The sequence below is a fragment of the Cryphonectria parasitica genome, assembly GCF_011745365.1.
Source record: "Cryphonectria parasitica EP155 unplaced genomic scaffold M406scaffold_11, whole genome shotgun sequence".
NCBI classification, from domain to species: Eukaryota; Fungi; Ascomycota; class Sordariomycetes; order Diaporthales; family Cryphonectriaceae; genus Cryphonectria; species Cryphonectria parasitica.
Window position 1 is genome coordinate 377,293 of NW_024468919.1, and position 19,990 is coordinate 397,282.

General features: G+C 48.8%; 5 protein-coding genes and 1 non-coding gene across 6 annotated transcripts; 4 read left to right on the forward strand and 2 right to left on the reverse strand.

The window, feature by feature from the left end:
* Positions 1 to 1,081: 1,081 nt before the first annotated feature.
* M406DRAFT_358660 (uncharacterized protein) lies at positions 1,082 to 4,453 on the forward strand. The gene is made up of 7 exons (XM_040923965.1): positions 1,082 to 1,536; positions 1,631 to 1,885; positions 1,983 to 2,231; positions 2,325 to 2,631; positions 2,755 to 3,528; positions 3,583 to 3,659; positions 3,750 to 4,453. The coding sequence occupies exons 1-5, from the start codon at positions 1,282 to 1,284 to the stop codon at positions 3,333 to 3,335; spliced, it is 1,647 nt and encodes a 548-aa protein (XP_040770941.1). The 5' UTR covers positions 1,082 to 1,281; the 3' UTR covers positions 3,336 to 3,528; positions 3,583 to 3,659; positions 3,750 to 4,453.
* A 243-nt stretch (positions 4,454 to 4,696) lies between these two features.
* Positions 4,697 to 5,257, forward strand: M406DRAFT_343599 (uncharacterized protein; the record flags this gene model as incomplete). Its single annotated transcript, XM_040921891.1, has 3 exons — positions 4,697 to 4,838; positions 4,935 to 5,155; positions 5,240 to 5,257. 3 exons carry the CDS (start codon positions 4,697 to 4,699, stop codon positions 5,255 to 5,257), a joined length of 381 nt encoding a protein of 126 aa, XP_040770942.1.
* A 137-nt stretch (positions 5,258 to 5,394) lies between these two features.
* Positions 5,395 to 6,703, reverse strand: M406DRAFT_335175 (uncharacterized protein; the record flags this gene model as incomplete). Its single annotated transcript, XM_040921000.1, has 3 exons — positions 5,395 to 5,477; positions 6,054 to 6,449; positions 6,604 to 6,703. The coding sequence occupies 3 exons, from the start codon at positions 6,701 to 6,703 to the stop codon at positions 5,395 to 5,397; spliced, it is 579 nt and encodes a 192-aa protein (XP_040770943.1).
* A 1,728-nt stretch (positions 6,704 to 8,431) lies between these two features.
* On the forward strand, positions 8,432 to 8,532 carry M406DRAFT_t120. Its single transcript has one exon. It is a non-coding gene; the product is annotated as a tRNA-Ile (tRNA).
* Positions 8,533 to 11,296: 2,764 nt separating this feature from the next.
* On the reverse strand, positions 11,297 to 12,215 carry M406DRAFT_75339 (uncharacterized protein; the record flags this gene model as incomplete). Its single annotated transcript, XM_040925831.1, has 2 exons — positions 11,297 to 11,330; positions 11,371 to 12,215. The coding sequence occupies 2 exons, from the start codon at positions 12,213 to 12,215 to the stop codon at positions 11,297 to 11,299; spliced, it is 879 nt and encodes a 292-aa protein (XP_040770944.1).
* Positions 12,216 to 17,641: 5,426 nt separating this feature from the next.
* On the forward strand, positions 17,642 to 19,834 carry M406DRAFT_269812 (uncharacterized protein; the record flags this gene model as incomplete). The annotated part of the gene is made up of 2 exons (XM_040918033.1): positions 17,642 to 19,261; positions 19,397 to 19,834. 2 exons carry the CDS (start codon positions 17,642 to 17,644, stop codon positions 19,832 to 19,834), a joined length of 2,058 nt encoding a protein of 685 aa, XP_040770945.1.
* Positions 19,835 to 19,990: the final 156 nt, after the last annotated feature.

Genomic DNA, 19,990 nt, shown 5'->3' on the forward strand with positions numbered 1-19,990 from the left:
AACATGGTTATCACTACCGAGGCACACGCTTGTACAGTACGTACTTTGGCCCTCCACTTGTGGCCCACCCCCCCCCCGGAACCCTGCCGGACCTTGGCCGTTGCTCGGATTCCCCAGATTCTTTCTTGCCCCGGGTTCCATTCCCCCACCTGACCAGGGATCTTACATTCCTCGTATCCTCTGTGATTGACTGTGTATCCTTTGTGATCTTGTCATACCTCGTGTTGTTTCCTGTCCAGCAGTCATTTGAATTTCTCATCATCCTCCCTGTACGATCCTCAGTCTTTTTCCTCTTCCCTCTATTTTTCTTGCGTTTCTCTCTCTCTCTCTCTCTCTCTCTCTCTTCCTTCTCGGTCATTTGGTCCTTTCAAGGCTCTGGGACGCTGGTCCCTGGCAGATGACAGGGGTGACTTACATTGTACTAGCGGCAATACTACGTAGTATGTACTGTAGTCTGTAGTACTACTACCCAAGAATGTATCAGTACGGCGGTGGCAAGCGTTCGGAAAGTCGGCTGGCAAAAAGAAGGGAAACGGGAAACCAGTGCGCAGGATGGATGGGCGTAGTACCAACTAGACACAGACTCACTTGCTCTCTTTTCTCTGAGACTTCCTCTTAGAGAGAGACACGCATACACACACACACACACAACAAGCAACGAGGCAGGATCCAGTTCCCTGGCGGTCAGAAACTCGCGTCCGCGGGGGTGGATGCGGCCCCAGCCCCAAACCCCAACCAACCCGCTTCTCCTACCCCAGCTTTGACCAAGGCCTTCCCCAGCTCGTACCCCAACCTTTTTATGCACCAATCAGAGCGTCCCGCTTGAGACAGCAGAGAACCCCTCCCACCAGTAATCATTGGTGCGCTTGCGTAGGATCGCTAGTGTCATGGAGGGCTTGCCTGCTTGGTCCGGCCCGATTAGGAACGCGCGAACATTAGACCTCGTGGTCTGGCATCCTGGCGCCAAGGCCTGCGCTGGGCGATGTAACAACAAAGAGTGAGTATCTTATAAGATCCCTCGTCTGGCCCGCCTTCTTGTGCTCCCTCCTGCAGCTTGCAGCAGCTGCTTGCTTGTTGGTGCCACATGCATTGATCTGGTCCAGTCAGTCTCTCGTCCTGCCTCTGCTGCCTGCAGTAGTTTCCAAATCCCCCAGTACGAACGAGTACAGAAGAGAGACGAGAGAGAAAGAACGAGAGAAGCAGGAAGAAGCAGGAGGAAGAAGAAGAAGAAGAAGAAGAAGAAGAAGAAGAGAAGAGTAGACAGAAAAGACAGAAGACATCATGTCGTCCGTTCCTGTCGACCCGGAGAAGGAGGTGCGGCCCAACAACGAGACGGTCACGGCCGACGAGCTCAGAGAAAATGATCATGATCTCAATGAGAAGGAGGATGTCCTCCACTCTGAAGTCCTGGGCAACCAGGACCTCATGAACGAGGCCGTCAACGGTGAGGACCGCCAGCACGAGCAAACCCTCTGGGGAGCCGTCCAGGACCATCCCATGGCCTGCGTGTGGGCTTTCATCTTCTGCTTTACAATTGTCAGTAAACATTCTCCCTCTGCACCTTTTTCCCTACTTCTCTCATAATCTCATGCAAGATCTTGGCTAATATTTATGTTACGCCTTCTATCAGGTCATGGAGTCGTTCGACATGTTCCTGAACGGTAACTTCGTCGCCCTTCCCGCCTTTCAAAATAGATACGGTGTCACGAGCGGCGACGCAAAGGTCATCCCCACCAAGTGGCAGAGTGCCCTCTTCCAGGCCGGCCAGTGTGGTGCTTTTGTCGGCGTCTTCCTCGCCGGCCCCATCACCAACCGTATCGGCTACCGCTGGACCACCATCGTGGGCCTCATCCTCATGAACGCCACCATTTTCATTTCTTTCTTTGTAAGTATTTGGATAGGGAAAGAAAAAGAAGAAAAAACCCATTCCATGTTTTACTTGTTGGTCTGACGCAGAAAACCATCTAACATTGAGATAAAAGGCCGATTCGCTCCCCGCACTCGTCATCGGACAGGCGTTTGAGGGTGTCCCCTGGGGTTTCTTCATTGCCAACTCTCCCGCCTACGCCAGCGAAGTGGTCCCTCTCGCCCTCCGAGGCGCTTGCACGGCCACACTGCAGATGAGTTGGTCCATTGGCGGTATCATTGTCGCCGCTGCCACCTACGGCTACAACCAGCGGAACGACGAGTGGGCCTGGCGAGTCCCCTTGGCCCTGCAGTGGATCTTCCCTGTAAGTCACTCCATCCTTCTCTTCTGTTACATTCTGAAGACCCCCCCCCCCCCCAAAATATGAAGACTGACCTCTCCTGTTGTTCCTTCACAGACCCCGCTCTTGATCCTCATCTTCCTCGCTCCCGAGTCCCCTTGGTGGCTGATGCGCCGCGGGCGCAAGCAGGAGGCCCTCCGCTCCGTCGAGCGCCTCGGCCGCAAGTCCAGACAGAACCCCCATGAGCAACTTGCCATGATCGAGCGGACCATCGAGATCGAGGCCCAGATGGGTGGCACCCCAACCCTTCTCGATCTTTTCAAGGGCACCGACCTGAGGCGGACCACCATCACCTGCTTGATGTATGCCTCGCAGAACTTTGCCGGCAACCTGATTGCCAACCAGGCCACCTTCTTCTTTGAGCGTGAGTAGCACTCTCCTCCTTGCCCTCCACCTCGTCCTGCACTGCACCCCCCGACCCTCCTCCCAGCTGGGATAGTATTATGTTGAGTCCAAAAGACTGACCCCCTTCTTCCTTCTTCCACAGAGGCTGGCATTTCGAGCGACTTTGCTTTCAAGCTGAACCTGATCAACTCGTGCCTCCAATTCGTGGCCAACGCGGGCTCCTGGTTCCTCTCGGGCTGGTTCGGCCGCCGCACCATCTACCTCTGGGGCACGGCCACCAACATCACCTTCCTCTTCATCCTGGGTATCTGCGCCTCGGTGCCGCAGACCCACGCGACCAACTACGCCCAGGCCGTGCTCGGAATCATCATCTCCTTCGTCTTCGCCGGCACCCTGGGCCCCATCAGCTACTCCATCATCGCCGAGACCTCGTCCGTCCGCCTGCGCGCCCTGAGCACCGGTGTCGGCCGCGCGGCCTACTACGTCGCCGAGATCCCCATGATCTTCCTCGCCTCCCAGATGCTCAACTCCACCGGCTGGAACCTGGCCGGCAAGTGCGGCTATGTCTGGGGCAGCACCGCCGTCGTCTGCTGGGTCATGGCCTACTTCTTCCTGCCCGAGCTCAAGCACCGCTCCTACCGTGAGCTGGACATCCTGTTCAACCGCAGAGTCCCCGCCAGGAAGTTCAAGAGCACCGTCATCGACGTCAAGGACAACGAGTAAAAGAAGAGGCGGTCGGCGGCGTGCGGTATGTATGCATGGATACATGTATGCATTCGTTCGTAGTCGGGCAGGGCAATGAAGTTTCTATATATACTAGAGCAAAAGAAAAAGTCCCTGTACCCTTTTCTTGTACCTCGATCATGGACGTCTGGAGGAGAGCTTTCTTTTCTTCTTTCAATTATATCCTCCTAGGGTATGTTTTACACTTGCTCAAGGCCCAAGCTGTACTCTGATGGCTTTTGTTTAGACTTGCCCAGGCTGGAAATACAGATTTTATGACATTCAATCCGGAGACTGTTCACTCGACTACTGATGACATGACTTGTACTGTATTGCATGCTGCTTTCTTCATCATGAATGCCCAACGTGTTGGGGTCGGGGAATTTGCTAACCTTGACCTCTTGATCTGTTCAGAATCACCTTGTGAAAGCATCTAATTCTTCTCTCCTCGGATTGTTATCTAGTCTATTCTTCCAATGCTCGCAAAAGACCTGTCCCCCCTGCCCTCCACCTCCGCCCCAGTTTGGTTTATAGACCCACGGTGAGACGAGAAATACTGGTTCTAATGCGAGCACCGACGCGAGAATACATCTTCTCGCCTTTCTTTACCGAGGCCAAGTCCGACGCCACCGGGGGATACGGCTTATGCAGCCGAAGCTCAACTGGCCACCGCTGGCTGGCTGCCAATCGTGTCAGCAGTCAGGTTGGTTTTATGGATTTCTCGACCAAGTTCGATCTGAACCACATCCGAAAAGCATGCCCTTCGTCGACAACGTGTATCTTGCTTAGGACGTTCAGGATTGTGTGGACTTTAGCAAGGATGCTGGGGGAGTGGTCGGTGAAAGAAGATCTAGCAGCCGGCTGTGCGAGAAGCAATGAGAGCGGGGCAATGTATCCAGTTATGCAGTTGTGGAAGAAGGGTAGGCCAGTCATACAAAAAGGAAGGACTGAGTAAATACTCCCTTCACTCGAGCCCTGCAACCAGCTCTCTCTTAGCTACAGCACCAGACAGCTTCAGCCGGCCTACTACTACTACCATAGTACTGGGTTAGCGCCCTTGCCCCGGCCAGACAGTGCTCTAGAGTAGTACTGAAACATCATGTTGCCGAGGAAGCTAGAGCACGCGGTCTTTCCTAAAGAAGGCTCTGAGGTTTTGTGGTCTCGTACACAAGATGACATCATGAGTAAACCTCTCCCTTGTAAGCTCCTTCTAAAGGTGATGTTTTAAGAAGCGGACTACCTCCTTCCTTTGCACCCAACATACACCACCTCAGTCATCCTTCCACAATCTCCTTCTTCGTCTTCTTCTCCTCTCGTCAAGAACACCTACTTCCAATTCACCCCTCAACTCCCCACTCAACATGTCCGGATCCTCCAGTGTCGGAAACGCCGCCGTCTATGAGGCAGGCGACCAGCGCAACGCCCCCGCGTCTCAGAAGCAAGACGACCAGGCCGAACGCTACGAGGAGGGCAAGGAACACTCCCACAAGGAAAATGATTCCAGTAAGATATCGCCCATGCATGCACACAAACTCTCTCTCCGAGAATACAATGCTACACGGAAGCTCACAAAAGGGACACGTTGGGGGAGGAAAACAGAGGACGAGCGCAGCATAGCCAACCGTCTTGCGGCTGCTCATGACCAGAACGACCCCAACGATGGCAGCGGCAAGAAGAAGACGGCCGAGCAGATCGCCGGCGAGCACGACCCCACCGCCCCGGCCAAGATGCACGGCAATGAGCCGTCCAGAGGCGCCAAGATCGACAAGGCCATTGAGGACGAGGAGGCCGAGCTCCTGAGGCGGAAGGATGAGAGCCAGGCCGCCAAGAAGAAGAATCACTAGTTGGCCCGGCTGTGAGAATCAGCATCGGATCTGTACATGAGGGATCTCTACTTAAGTCAGAACGGCAAGACATTGTAATGAAACTTGGTATTTTTATTTTTTGAGGAGTATGTGTGGATTCGAGATTGATATCCGTTGATACTGTGACTGGAATGAGTAAGTCCACCCCAGAGAGAATGTGCCGTTCGTCTCTTGTCTTGTGCCCGGCAGTCTGGCTACTGAATGATCTCTGGGCCGCCGTCACGCAGCTGCTCCCTCGCTGCAGACGCCATCCTCCAGGCCCCACCCTTTAGAAGAACTGTTCTTAAGTGTACCGGTTAACGTACTCAAGTAGCAGAATTTGCAACGCCGCTTGATAATGCTGCTTTTCGCAGGCTGGCCACTAGCTATTGGTGACCTTCTTGGCGCTGCTCCTTACACTCAAAAATTAGATCACAGATACCTGCTAGATTCCCTCGGAATTTCCAATTCCCACGAAACCACATCTCTTCCAGTGGACCTAGCATCATGAGAAGAAGGGAGGGCGAAAACCTCCGCATGAATGAGAGCGGGATAGTTCGACCGTCGGCGTCACCCACTTGATGTGAAATGTTTTGGCAAAGTCCACTACATGTCATCCAGCAGCACAAGGGCATGTCGACTCGGTCTGTACTTCGCCGTCTTGATCTTCTCATCGCAGCTCGCCCTCTGCACCTCGTGCCCATGGGTCCAAGCAAGACTCCGTCCCTAGGGTATCACCACACATCAGGTATCCAGCTTCATTGCCGACGTGTTCATCTGACAAGCGCAATCCCATGTTAGCAGATGTTCACATCTTCGCAGCACGTCTTTGGCTTCTCGTTTGGAGAAGGGAAAAGAACGGAAGCGCACTCACCCAGATCGATGCTCGCAAGGGTCCATTGCCCACTCGAGCCCTGACAATAGCATGTCATGATTGGCCCGTCCCATGCGTCGCCTCTTATCGCACAGCTCTCGATGTCGCAGCCAGTGGCAATATCGCGGTGATAGAGGTCTGTGTCTTGATCGAGGGGCTCGAGTTCGCCGTCATCCTGCACACCCTTATTAGCCTGATGCATCCTCGCCCCTGCCCCGGTGAACGTCAAAGACATGACAAAAAACTTAGAACCCACACTCTTGAAGCACTCTGCTAGGCTCAACCGGCTACATTTTCCCGAATACGGAGTTCCGTCGTACATCAGGCCGCCGTGGCACCATGCCTCGATGAAGAGTTCACCGGTCCCGTCCGAGACGCCATTCCCGAGGTAGTAATCTTGAGGGGGGGAGAACAGATGATAGTCAGTACTTATATGCTCACCATATCATTTTTTCTATCCCTTCCGGCTTGGGTCTTTCACACGCACACGCAGGAGGAAGAGGACGTAAAAGTGATGTTGAAACTCGAAAGTGGGAAGAGGCTGACTCACTTGCGCAGGTGGATGAGAAGCCGCTCGTAGCCAGCACTGTTGGTACGCAGAGAAACAGGGGCGCCAATGTCAAAAAGGCAAGACTCGAAGAGAACAACATCGTCCTGAAGGGGCGGGCTGCTGGGTGCAGCGTCGTTTGGCGCTGGCTTGCAAGTTTTAATTCTATGCGCCACTCCTGTGCTCTCCCTCTTTTCCTTCCTTTTCTGATGATGGCGTTCAAGACAACGCTCTGTATCCCCTTCAGTCGCACGATGCAGTGTCACTGGGAATCAGGAGACTCTGGGTATCATATAATATGGTGGCACCGCAAATTCTGTTGCCGACTGGAGGGAGCACAGAACAGAAAAGCTGACCGAGGAACGGGGGCCACTTCTTGGGTCTTTGTCGGGGCACAAGGAAAGAAGAGAGAAAAGGTAGAAGTAAAAGGAGAGATGGAAATCCCTTTCTCCAAGATGGATCAGAGTAAGCTCTGAGCGATGAGTGAGCCACTCAATTTTCCATCAGAGCAACAGGAACGACAACACCAAGAAACATGTTGACGAACTTGGCGGAGACATGACGTTACAAAATGGCGCGCGGGTGAGAGAAAAGAGAGAGGTAGCGTATGCCCTGGCAAACTAGGCGTGGGGATAACGGTGGCTCTCAATACACAGACATCCTGGACACGAAAGTCTGAGAAAGTAAAGTAATAATAGAAAATTAAGTTTATTTGATCGTCAAAGCCAAGTAAAAAAGCAGATGGGGTACTAAGCAGATAGTGAGGTAGGACCACGGTAGGTAAAGACGAGAGGGGGGCCCGGGGAGAATCCACACGATACCTGCCTTGCTTCACTATCCCCCCTAAATCACGCTCTCAAAACCTCTCCACCCCAAGAAAAATAGTGTCGGACTGCCAAGAACTCGTCTGTAACATTGTGCGAAGTACAGTTGTATCGTCGGGCTTGGCTCAAACATGCACCACCACGACCTTTTTTCCCTTCTTCTTCTTCTTCTCCTGCTCGCGCTTGTCTCGACGATGTACTAAGTAAAATATACTAAGGGAAAAGGGAAGGAGAAGAGGGTTGTGGATGATGGTGTATCGTTAGTGCGTCAGCCCCCGGTAGTTTGCACCGTTTTGCCGAACTGGAGGTTATGCTATGCTGATTTTGTGCTAGATCCGAGTCTGGCGTTATCAACGCCCCCCCCCCGGTACCCAATCCCATAGCACACATGCTATGGTACACAATAGTGCTTTGGCATGGTACATGGTAGGTACGAGACAAGGACAACGGCTCTGCGAGAGAATGTTATGAAATATACTATCCGTTGGGACACAAACGAAGGTCAGTCACTTAACCAATCAGCCAGCCAGCGAGCCGGGCAGCTAGGAATTTCTCTTTAAAAAATGGAAACGGTAGAAGGGTTATCAGCATCCGAAGATCCGTCGTCCATGCTGTGGACGCAAATCTTGCTCCGCTGTCCAGTTGCCTCTCCTGGACTCCAAGTGCAAGTAGTAGAACGTGCATAGGAATCCGTCTAAGGCCCTCCTCCCTCCTAACAAGAATAGAGACAGTAACAAGGAATCCTCAGATCGTTCCACACTCTCACTGAATCACCCATCCTGTGCCCAATGTCATGCCATCTCGAGCCAAGCCCAAGCCCTTCTTCTCCTCCCCCAAACCCCCTGCTGCAATGGGTTCCACCAGCCGTTAGATGTACCGCTCTGCTCAGGTTGCCAAGCTCTTCGAGGCTCCACATCCAGACCATAACCCCACCCTCCTTCGGCCTACTAATTGTTGACACATTATAATCAGAATTTTCGCGGAAGATCTTCAACAATTCATCGGCTGGTCCCGTAGCTCAGCTGGTTAGAGCGTCGTACTAATATTCCTCAAAATCGAGGAACATTAAGTGATGCGAAGGTCGCGAGTTCGATCCTCTCCGGGACCATTTCCTTTTAGCCTTCTTTCCTGCTCCTTTTACATAGCGGGCGCCCTGCACGTCTTCCTCTCTCTCTCTCTCTCTCGTTCTCTCTTTTTTCTTTTTTTGGTTCGCTTCTTTTTCCCTTTCCTTTCCCTTCCATCCTCTTCTTCGTTCGTTATGAAACCGAGAACGAGAAATGGAAAGAGGGAGCTAGTTTTCTGATTACTGTTGTTATATGTAATGAGCACTGCAGTAATCCGAAGATTCCAAAGTACACAAAGGGTTTATGGGAAATGTAACTGGGTAATCCGTGCAAGTGTTCACTGCCTTTGGGGCTATCAGAGTAAGAGGTAATCTGATACTTAGACTGATACTTAGATTGATGACTGAAGAGCTATGTACAATGATCTATCTAATGGTAATGAACGTGCCCTTATATATCCAGCTCTTCATCGTGTTTGTGGTGTTGGCTCTGTTGGATCGTTGGCGAGCTCAGCGATCCATGGTGTGAGAATCGCTGTTGGGTTGTAGCGCTTGATCCCTTGTTGGCGGGGCCTGTTTCGTGACCTGCATGCTGGATGAGTCATAACATGAATATATAAGAATATATTTATTATTATTAGATAGATCATCAGATATAGCTCTTCAGTTATCAATCTAAGTATTCATTTATTCTATACTTGAATAGCTCCAAAGGCAGTTGAAGCACTTGTACAAATTGTTCAGTTATATTTCCGTATTCAGGGATTAATACTTTGATACTGCTCTTGTTAGCATAAACTCTTTGTATACTTCAGAATCTTCGGATATTGCAGTGCATTATCACAATACTATTAAACTTATTGCAACTTTGAAAGAAAGTTGCTAGAAGAGGATTGTTGTAATAGCTAGAATGATAATTTGTAGGATATGAAGTGCAGTAGATTAAAAATCCTTATATATATAAAGAATACTACCTACTTTTCAAATTCTTTAGCTATAAGCAATAATCAAGCATTCTTTTCTCTTCTTTTCGATTTTAAATCCCTTGAACAGATTTAAAATAGGTCTTTCACTCTGTTCTTGTGCTCGTATAGCCTTAGTTTGCTGTCTTCATCTGTACAGGCATGCTTGGGTTGCATGAGCCCTTGCTCATTGCTTTGGTGGCTGTTCGTTCCTTTTTCTCGAGAGCGACAGCGCCCTAGTTCTGGTTCATCATAAGAATTCATGCCTTAAATTCATTAGAATTCCTGTTCAGAGGAGTGCTTTTGATGAGTCTGGCATATAAGGATATGCACTTTCAGTGGCCGGAGTCAGTTATTTCGTCTCATTATCTGTTTCGAAATGTCGCTTCTTATTCTCATTGCTTCTCTCGTTTGCTTCTCCGACGCTTTCATCCTCAGTCTAACTACTACACACCTCGATATCAAGCGGTATAGAGCGAAGAAAAGCTATATCAAGCGGTATAGAACAAGGAATAGCTATGCCAATTTAAGCAACCGCTAGAAAACAGGGTTTGTTAGTTCGTTCAATTTAATTCAAGCAGCATTATTAATTACCAACATCACTGCCGCTGCTAAAACACTTGCCAGCGATCACCAGATTAGTTGGTTAGACTTGGCTACTTTCTGTACTCTTCAGCTTCTCATCGGTACAAATGTAAGAAACCTCCTTTCAGAATTTTGCGCTTGCCAACTCATAGCTTCTTCAGCTTGCCCATCTTCTCCAGTCCTTGTATATCACCCTCTGAATCTCATGGCTGCCATTCTTGGGTCTTGGCCGCACTTGATGTCACCATCTATCTCATCAGATACGAAACCTCCTTCTCCCAAGGCTTCAACAGCTCAGCTCATCTGATATAGACTGCAGTGGATGTCTCACATATACGTATCCATCTCTCTCTTCCTCACCATAGCACCGGCCTCCTCTTCAGCAGTTTCACATAGACGCCTTCGTGAACATCGCCATTCGGAACAACAGAACAAAAAAATGCATCACCCTGCTACGCTTATAGCTCGTCACAAACGTACTAGTAGCACTGTATCAGCTAGCGAGAGGAGTAATGCTTCTGATCTTCCTGATATTAAAAGAAGAGAATGATAAAGCCTTGGGTATCTTTGAAAGCGGCCTCTGTCAGGAGATCATCTTAGTACGTCTTACAACTACAATTTACGCAACATGACCTAACATTTTCAAGGGCTGTTTGTTCGCGCAGCTGGTTTGTTCACTTAGTTTCTTCTTCAAGTCTATAAAGAAACGGATTTTTGAGCCGATAACGGTCTCGATGATGATGTTCTCGTCGACTCGTGTCGATAAGAATAAGGATGAGGATGGGATTGAACTGGTTTAGCCGATTGTAATATGTTATAAGTCGATACGTACGTTGTTATAAACTTGAAATAATACTATACATGGATTAGATTCTCAGATTGACCAACTCAACGGAGAAAATGCTAAGCTTTTACAGGAATTACTTGAGCGAAGGCAAAAAGCCACTACAGAGTCGGAACGCAGAGAGCGAGCAGAAGAACACCTGTGGCTTATACATCGACCTGCTTTTTTCCCTTCTGCGTCGACGCCCGCGTCTGCCGCCTTTCATATATTTCTTCCACCTCGTGAGCTACACGTCCTTTCTTGCCAGCGGCTGGCTTCTGCTTCACTTTTTTGCTCGGTGGTGGTGGCATTTTGTCTTCTCTCGGTCGCTCACGTGGCGCACGGGATTCAACGCCGTTCTGAGTCCTCTCCGCAGATTCTGCGTCCCTGCGTGCGATGAGTTTTTTCCGATACTCAGCAAGGCCAGTATGGAGGTCTTTTAGGGGTTCATTAGTGAAACGGTCAAATATGTTCTTGATTGCATTTTCAAGATCCTGTATGCCAGCTCCATACTTCAGGAGGTACATCGACACTTCTTCGAGGTTGTAGCTGAATTGATCGGTGTCTGACCTGGCGCCTATCCAGTGAACGTTCAGAGACAAGACGTTTTGGTCCATTGTTAGTGAGAAGACCCGGGGCTCGTCGAAATCGAAACTATCCAGGCCAAAACTGCGAGACCATAGCTCCAGAATGCCCTTCATAGCAATGGCGCCAGCACCGGCGGCTTGGTTTGTTCCTGTATAGAGTGATCCCTCCCTCGCCTGCGATTTGAATTCGCATATGAAGAACGGAAACAGAAGCACCGTGTCGGGAGAAGCGAAGCTCTTGCCGCTGGAGCTTTCCACCAGAAGCTTGATAGTCCGAAGTTCAGAGGGGCTGAAAGCGCGCTCAGAGTATCCAAAGGCGAGGTCGGGTTTGGGTTTCGGCAGCGGTAGCGGTACGGGGGCCGGCCCCAAAACGGCATCTGGATCAAGTGGAATAGGAACAGATTTGTACCACAGCTGACCATGACTCCGTTCCAGCTTCTCATCGAGGGCTTTGTTGAAACCCGGAATAACAGATGCGGCTATATGAATCTTGACTTCCTCCTCCCCCTTGTTCCGATTGTTTCGTATGTTCTCCCTTATCTCAGCAATGGCGTCATCATCTATGGGAGGCGACTGCCGCGGGTGCGATATGATATTTCGTGCTCGACGCATCAACTCGGAAGGCGGGTGTTCTCTCTGAATGTAGATGTTGCGGTCTGCCAAAGACAATTCGTAGTCAGGGTCGCGCACGCTCGCGGAGGTCTTGGAGGTCTTTCCAGAGAACGTCGTAGCAGTATCGATCGGCGAGGGAGGAGGATTAGGGCGAGGCATGATGTCGGGCCATTTGTGTGACCGTTTGTTTGGCCATTCGTCTGACTGTTCGTCGGTCCGTTTCCGTTTCCGCGACCACGAGGACTTTGACAACCAATCCTCCAGGTACTGTTCTTTATCTATTGGCTGGCCGCACTGCAGCGCATCCGTGGCTTCCACACGTCGTTGGCGCTTCGCTACTCATCAGTTAGCAGAGGCAATATCCAGAGGGAAAGGGCCGAGGGACACGAACAGCTCGCCGGTAGCTCTGTGTCCGAGGCTCGAGGTCGTTTCTTTCGTGACGGCTCTCCAGAGCCGGAGTCAAGCTTTTCGAGTGGTGCGAGCATGTCGAGCGGTACGAAGGGAGCGTCGGCGGTGGTTATATGGTTATGTAGAGTCGGTGGTTGTGTGGAGGATTGGCCGTGAGCGGTTAGCGGTTGGTGCCCACCGTAGAATACCTTGGCGCGAAACGCCATGCCAAGCGGTTTCAAGAAAAGACCAGCACCAGCACCAGCACCCCGGCAAGCCAAGCGCGCATCAAGACGAACCCCACCACACCACTACCTGCAGCGAATATGCGATGGTTTCAACGAGTTAAAGAATTTTTTTCTATAGTAACGAACCTCTCATGCTAATAATAATTTTTAAAGGGCGCTTAGTCCTATGCATGTTCCATTTGGATACTATTTCCACTCGTGAGTGATGAATTCAGAATGGTGTGCCGGCTCCGAGCGCTTTTCTGGGTCTCTATTCTCACATTATTAACGCCCAAAATTCCCTACCATCTCAATCCCACGAATACGTGTATCAAGCTTATCGTATAATCTCGGGAAAGAGTGTTCAACGATGTCCGTATCATCTTCCTTAACACTATGCCAAGCATCTCCAGCGCGTGACCAAAAAAGGAAAAGGAAAAGGAAAAGCAGACAACAGCTAACGAGTGAAAATTTCCAACGACAAAGGAAAACTCTATTCGATAAAACTAACAAGATGAGGAAGTGCTTCGATGCAGAGATCTACATACAAATACGGCGAAAGGGTAAACAATATGTCTACGCATCTAGTAATGACTTGTCTTGGCCGACTGGAGCTAGAAACATGATGGTGGGTTATCAACTACCTTCCTTTTTTGCTTAACTAATGCTGCTAAGGCGAACTGCTATTCTCCTCTAGTTATATTAATACTAGCCAGTTTCGAAAACGATGTGGCGGAGGGAGATGAAGAGGTGCCTACCACAGACGATAATCCTAGAGTGGTAGCAGACTCCCCAGAAATAAAGAGAGAGTAAACTTTCGTTTCTGTTATCAGAAGTGATTAATGATGTCGGCTTGTTCTATTGATGAGATTGCTGCATTCAATGGCGGAAGGGATTTGAAAGGTGTAGTTAAACCTTTCTACTAGTTCAAGATGATCATCTTGTACTGCGCTGCACTGCGAAATTAGTAAAGCAAAGCAAGATCTTGAGAAAATGACCGTCTCTCATGTGATGGAATGGTATGGTAATATTACAAAATCATTTCATCAACAGTAGCACTGACAACACCCGTGTGGAACTGCGACTGGAACAAAAGTACGGGATTCTGTGGTACGATACAATTTACTGCGCCTGTTTTTGCAACATATGCCAGTGGGTACGCACTGCACCCGAGGTTCTACCCGGAAACTGCGTAAAGATAGCCTTCCAAGGTAATTTGTCCCTCATACATCCTTGTAAAAGCTTATCTTCTGTTTCTGACCATTGACTCCGGCGATTTCGGCCCGTGCATTCATCCTCATCGCCTGAACTTGCGCTATTACCATCGAGATCGGAATCCGCATCTGTGTCGGTATTGATGTCACTCGAGAGATCGTCTTGATCAATCGGCTGCTCATCTTGCTCTGAGGTAATGGCGATAGAGGGGACAGCGTCGGTACTGGGTATCAGGATATCGGTTTCCGAATCGGTTTCCCAGTTGCTATAGATAGCACCTGCTTGTATGAATCCCCTTTGGCTAATCCCAAGCTCAGATGTGTTATGAATATAGCTCGTCACCAACCATGAATTAAGTGTCAGGGAGTCGATGGTAATACTATCAAGATATTTCGTCTGGTTAACCATGCCCTTGATCAAGGCTAGTGATTGGTTGTATGAGAACGTTGGTGCCGCACCATCATCTTGAATGATAGCCGTAAAGAACGACACGCTGGAAGAGAGTGGGCGCTGCGTTATACGACTAAGCTTTTGCGAGATTCGTCTATGGCCCGTTCCTATGACGATGCTGCGATGTCCAGGAAGTAGCAGATTTGAATCGCTCGTAGTTCTTCTCAGATGATCTTTCCACTCCTGATATACGCTCCGCCACCTGTAGCTTTCGTCGCTTAAGTGGCCTGGATGAATTCCCTGTGCGTCTCGGTTGCTTAAAGCGTCTGCTCCTGCTTTCAATGTCGGCATAGTCCCCAGCGCTGTGTCGTCGGAAATGGCTTTCAGTGGGTGCCCTGACCAGGGAAGGATAAGGAGAGCTTAGTTGCGCACTTGTCGCGGCCACTTTCTCAGCGGCTCTGTTGTCGATGTTCGGTTGGAAATCACTCTTAGTAGGCGATCCGATCTGGGAACGATGACGAAAATCCTTTTGCAGAGTTGTCGCGGTCACTTCATCGACAGCCCCGTCACTCTCGCTTCCATCCAGATGATTCGGTGATTGAGGAGTAGAGATAGTTGTGTGGAAAGGTGTTTCTGTGATCTCAGGAGAAGCGGTAGGCAGATTCTGGCTGATTTCATCCTGCTCGTTGTCGTTCATAGCGCACTGGCTATCCCCTAGAGAACTACGACCTCCGGCATCATTACAGTCGTCGTTCCGACCGGGTTGAATGGTGGCATGAGTAACATATAGAGGCGAGGAAGCAGACTCTTGCGTTGAAGTAGGATTGGAAAGAGAAGTTGCTTCGTAGTGGTGATCTTGGCTAGCAGTCTCTCCTTCAGTGTTGGGGGTTTCAGGATACTGCGCCTGGCTCATCTGACTACTCTGCTGCGGAGCAAATTCGGCGCACATACGGTCGAGTTTCTCATCTGAGTTCGTACGGTTAGCGAAAGTCTCGACTGTACAGTCTTCAAGTACCTGAATACGCCAGTTCCCCAAATTCTGGCGACTCCAATGTTGGAGTGAGATCCTGCGTGCTCAATTCAGTCTCCTCCTCTGATATAGCCCCAAATGTGTGAGGGCAAAAAGATTGCATTGCTGAGCACTGAAGAAGAAAAAGAAAGGAAGAAAAACGCCACGAGGCCAGCTATCTGAGGCTATCAACAGGTCTGGCTGTTGGCTGGCTGGAGGGGCTGTGCACAGCCCTGGGCCAGTGACTTACTGGCCTTCGCACACACCCCCTCAGCCAATAGCTAAGCTATTCTCACCACCAACTCGTATTTCGTAACTTTTTCCCTTGGTATTTTCCTCCATCCTCCTCACTGTAAATCCCTTTTCTAACCTATTTGTTATCACTCGTAGACTGAGCAACTTACGAAGCTAAAAGCTTTTACGAATTTTATATGTTTGTTAAGCTTAAGTATTTTGGTTAGTTTATCAGCAGCTATATTCTCTGTACTAATATACTGTATATTGAAGTTATTCTAACTAGTTCTCTTGATAATTTATTTGAAACGAATATTGATGTAATATATATAAGCTATTTGTTATAACCCATCCAGCATGCAAGTCACGAAACAGGCCCCGCCAACAAAGAACCAGGTGTCACGACCCAACGTCGGACAACCTACCAAGATTACGTAAGCAAGGGTTAGGATTACAGGATCAGTAAGGATCAGTAGCTGATCTAAGATAATCCGAATCAGTTGAATCAACCAGGTGATCCAAGTGAGCCAGCAGAACCAATACTACCAACAGGTTTGAAGCGCTGGATATATGTGATGATGCACTGCAATATCCGAAGATTCTGAAGTATACAAAGAGTTTATGCTAACAAGAGCGGTATTAAAGTGTTAATCTCTGAATACGGAAATATAACTGAGTAATCTGTATAAGTGCTTTACTGCTTTTGAAGCTATTCAAGTATAGAATAAATGAATATTTAGATTGATAACTGAAAAGCTATATCTAGTAATCTATTTAATGATAATGAATGTATTTCTATATATTTGGCTCTTCAGTATGGATTGCTAGAGTTGATAGCGATAGCTGTAGTTTAAGTGTTATAACCCATCCAACATGCAGGTCACGGAATAGGCCCTGCCAACAAGGAAGCAAGCATTACAACCCAACACACAGAAGAACCAGCCAGGATTAGGTAACTCAGGGTTAGGGTTACAAGTGACTATGTGGAATCGGCACATAAGCAACATAGGCAGCATGACTATGTAGCCTCAGCACATAGGCAACATAGGCATACTGAAGAGCTGGATATATAAGGATACATTCATTACCATTAGATAGACTACCAGAACATAGCTCTTCAGTTGTCAATCTAAGTATTCATTTGTTATATACTTGAATAGCTCCAAAGGCGGATGAAATACTTGCACAGAGATTACTTGTTCATATTTCCGTATTCAGGGATTAATACTTTAATACCGCTCTTGTTAGCATAAACTCTTTGTATACTTCAGGATCTTCGGATATTGCAGTGCATCATCACAGGGAAGTACAACAATGCACTATGAACGAATCTTACGAACAGGAAGTTCAGCACTTGCTCACAGGATTCATCAGAACGATTACATAACCAAGGGTTAGAATTATAATAAAGGGAGGATCTAAGGATCTGCTCCAGATCCTCAGATCCTCATACCATGAATCTATAAACAAGCTCCAGATTCAGAACTAAAGAGCTAAGTATATAAGAATACATTCATTACCATTAGATAGACTACTAGATATAGCTTTTCAATTATTAATCTAAGTATTCATTTGTTCTACACTTGAATAGTTCCAAAAGCAATTGAAGCACTTGCACAGTTTATCCAGTTATATTTCTGTATTCAGGAATTAATACTTTGATACCGCTCTTATTACGTAACCCACAAGCTAGTCTGCGAGTTTTGTAATGATTCTGCAGTCAATTCTTATCACGACTCTCTGCCTTTGATTGCATCTTGAGAATTACAAATTTATTTGCGCTATGCCTGGAAATAGATCGATCGAAAATTAACAGCATTCATATGCTTGATATGCATCTGTCTGTCTTCGTACCCGGAGGGCTATCTCGGGCGCCCGTGATTGTAGAACTTCTCGAAGTCGGTCACGTATCAGTACGGGCTTCCAGATTGAATCTGTGCGAGAGCCAGTGACTCTGGGCTGTGCATAATCTTACTAGCCTCTTTCGTGGCTAGCCTCTCAGCCAGATCTCTTCTTTCCTTACCCCCTTTCCTTTCCTTTTACAGCGCATCTTCTCGGAACATCAACCTCAACAAGCGCACTGATTCTATCCGCCTGGATTTCCTTTTGAAAGATCTTTCAGAATGGCTACCAGTCCAGTCTACAACCCCCTCCACCCCTCTCGAAAAGAAATCAGGCTGCTTGAGATCACTGCTGTGGATCCGAGCATAGTTTGCAAACTAAGCATTGTCTCACTGCACGATTCTCCGACATTCTGTGCGCTATCTTATGTATGGGGCAGCGCAAAGGCCGCCGAAGAGATCACGGTCAATGGATCACCGCTCCTCATCACCAAGAGCCTTGCGGATGCTCTGAAATACATACCAATGCACTGGAAAGCATCATCACCACCCGGCGACACCCAGCCACTTCGACTTTGGGCAGATGCGATTTGCATCAATCAGGATGATGTGCAAGAGAAGAACCATCAGGTGCCTCTTATGACAGAAATCTATTCCTCGGCAGAGATGACTTTTTGCTCTCTGATGTCAGGATCTTCATCGATGATTGGGATTGCGATTGACACTTTACACCTGATCGCTACTCGTGCATCGGAAAGCGGATATGACCCAGAGTCAAAAAATCAAACCCCGAAAACGGATTGGATGCTTAAGGAGCTGGCACTGTTTGGGCCAGGTCCTGAGGACCCAAACTTTCCGGCAGAATTACAAGCTCCACCTGGTATCGGAGCTCTGGGCGACAATCAAGCTGCAGACGCTTTGTCACATTTCCAGCATCTTGAATACTGGTCGCGTGTTTGGATCTTCCAAGAAGCCGTGCTCGCTAAGCATGCGATCTTCTTCCATACATCTCGGGCCATAAAGTTTGACACGCTTTTCGTTGTGGTACAATGGGCTTCTGAAGTCAAAATGCAAGAGGCGCCAGAGGGGATCGACTTTTTTCTATGGAGGAATATCACAAGTTTTTCCACTTTTGGCCCCTTATGGAAGATGCGCTACGTCCTAACGTTGGTAAAAACCTGTCGGGCTATGGCGGTTCAATCGCTAGTACGCTCAGCAGCAATGTCAAGGAAACTGGATTTCTACGGCATCACCTTAAAAGCAACAAACCCCAAGGACCATGTCTATGGCCTAGTCGGGCTGACACGCTTGGACATCGTCCCGGATTACAGCCCTAGCACATCTGTCGGAGCTGTCTACGTCGAATTCTGTGTTAAGCGCCTCAAGGATCTGAAATTCGACTCGGCACCTTTGGACTTCCTCGAATACGCAGGTTATGCGAACAAATCTCCCGAGAGCATAGAATTGCCCTCTTGGGTACCGAATTTCCCAGGCATTTCGGCCAATGGAAAACAATATGTTGCGCCCTACTTGTGTCCCTCGTCACCGGAGGATGGGGGAGATTGGGACGAGTCCTGCGATCACACGAAGAATATTTCTATACAAGGAGAGAGTCTTTTGACTTCTGCACTGATTATCGGATCACTCGACGACGTCAGCGATGCCCTCACCTGGGAAAACGACATGTGGCCGGGGCAATTTGTCGCTTCCATCTTTAGAGTCATGAGCCATGAGACCAAAGATCATAACAGACCTCCCTCACAATTCAATGACCGCCGCCATCCCTTGTTGAGACTTGCAAGTGCGCTCTGCGGGAAGAAGATCGAGTCTGATGTCTGGGACTCGCCAGAGGTTCTGCGGGTTCTTCGATTGTTGCAATGGCTCCTCATGAGAGATAGTGAAGTGCCCCTAATCTTCGGGCCCAACTTCCTGGACAAAGTTCAACTTGGCCTCGGGTGGATGTATCGGCTGAGCCCCCTCTACGGCCGTGGCTCTTCTGAGAAGACTTCCTCTGAGGGCCCGCAACCTACGACAGAGCATCTAGATGTTCTTTCAACACTTGTGGGTTTATTGAGCAAGGCCGAGCCAGACAATCCGCACTTCCTCGACATGGTAGCGACGGCAAAGCCCCCATTCTCAAACATCCTGCCTTTTCTCCGGAACATAATGGATCACAACGACTTTAAAAAGGGCAGCACACATGTATCCCTTTTGGATGACGAGAGAAACTTGAGAGACATGGGTGTGCGGGTTGCGCGGACTGTAACAGATGAGTACGGCCTTGTTCCTCCTGCCGCGTCAAAAGGAGATCTTGTAGTACTTCCTACCGGAAGCGGTGCACTCTTCGTAGTTCGAAAGGTGGAAAACCATTATGTTTTGATTGGCCCCGCTGGGTTTCTCAAGGAATTGGCAGATCCAATGTTAGATAAGGTCAACTTGGGTGAAGTGGAATTCGAGACGATGGAATTCCGATGATACAAAACTGGGTAGTCCATCTAGACGAATACTCAAATTTATTAACAGTTCGAATAAACAGATGCTAGGGAGAATTTGTTTCCTCTTCTTCTTTTCTTTCTTCTTTTCTCTTTTCTCCGTTCTTTCTGTGAAACTTTTGCATCCGAGCTGGCGAAC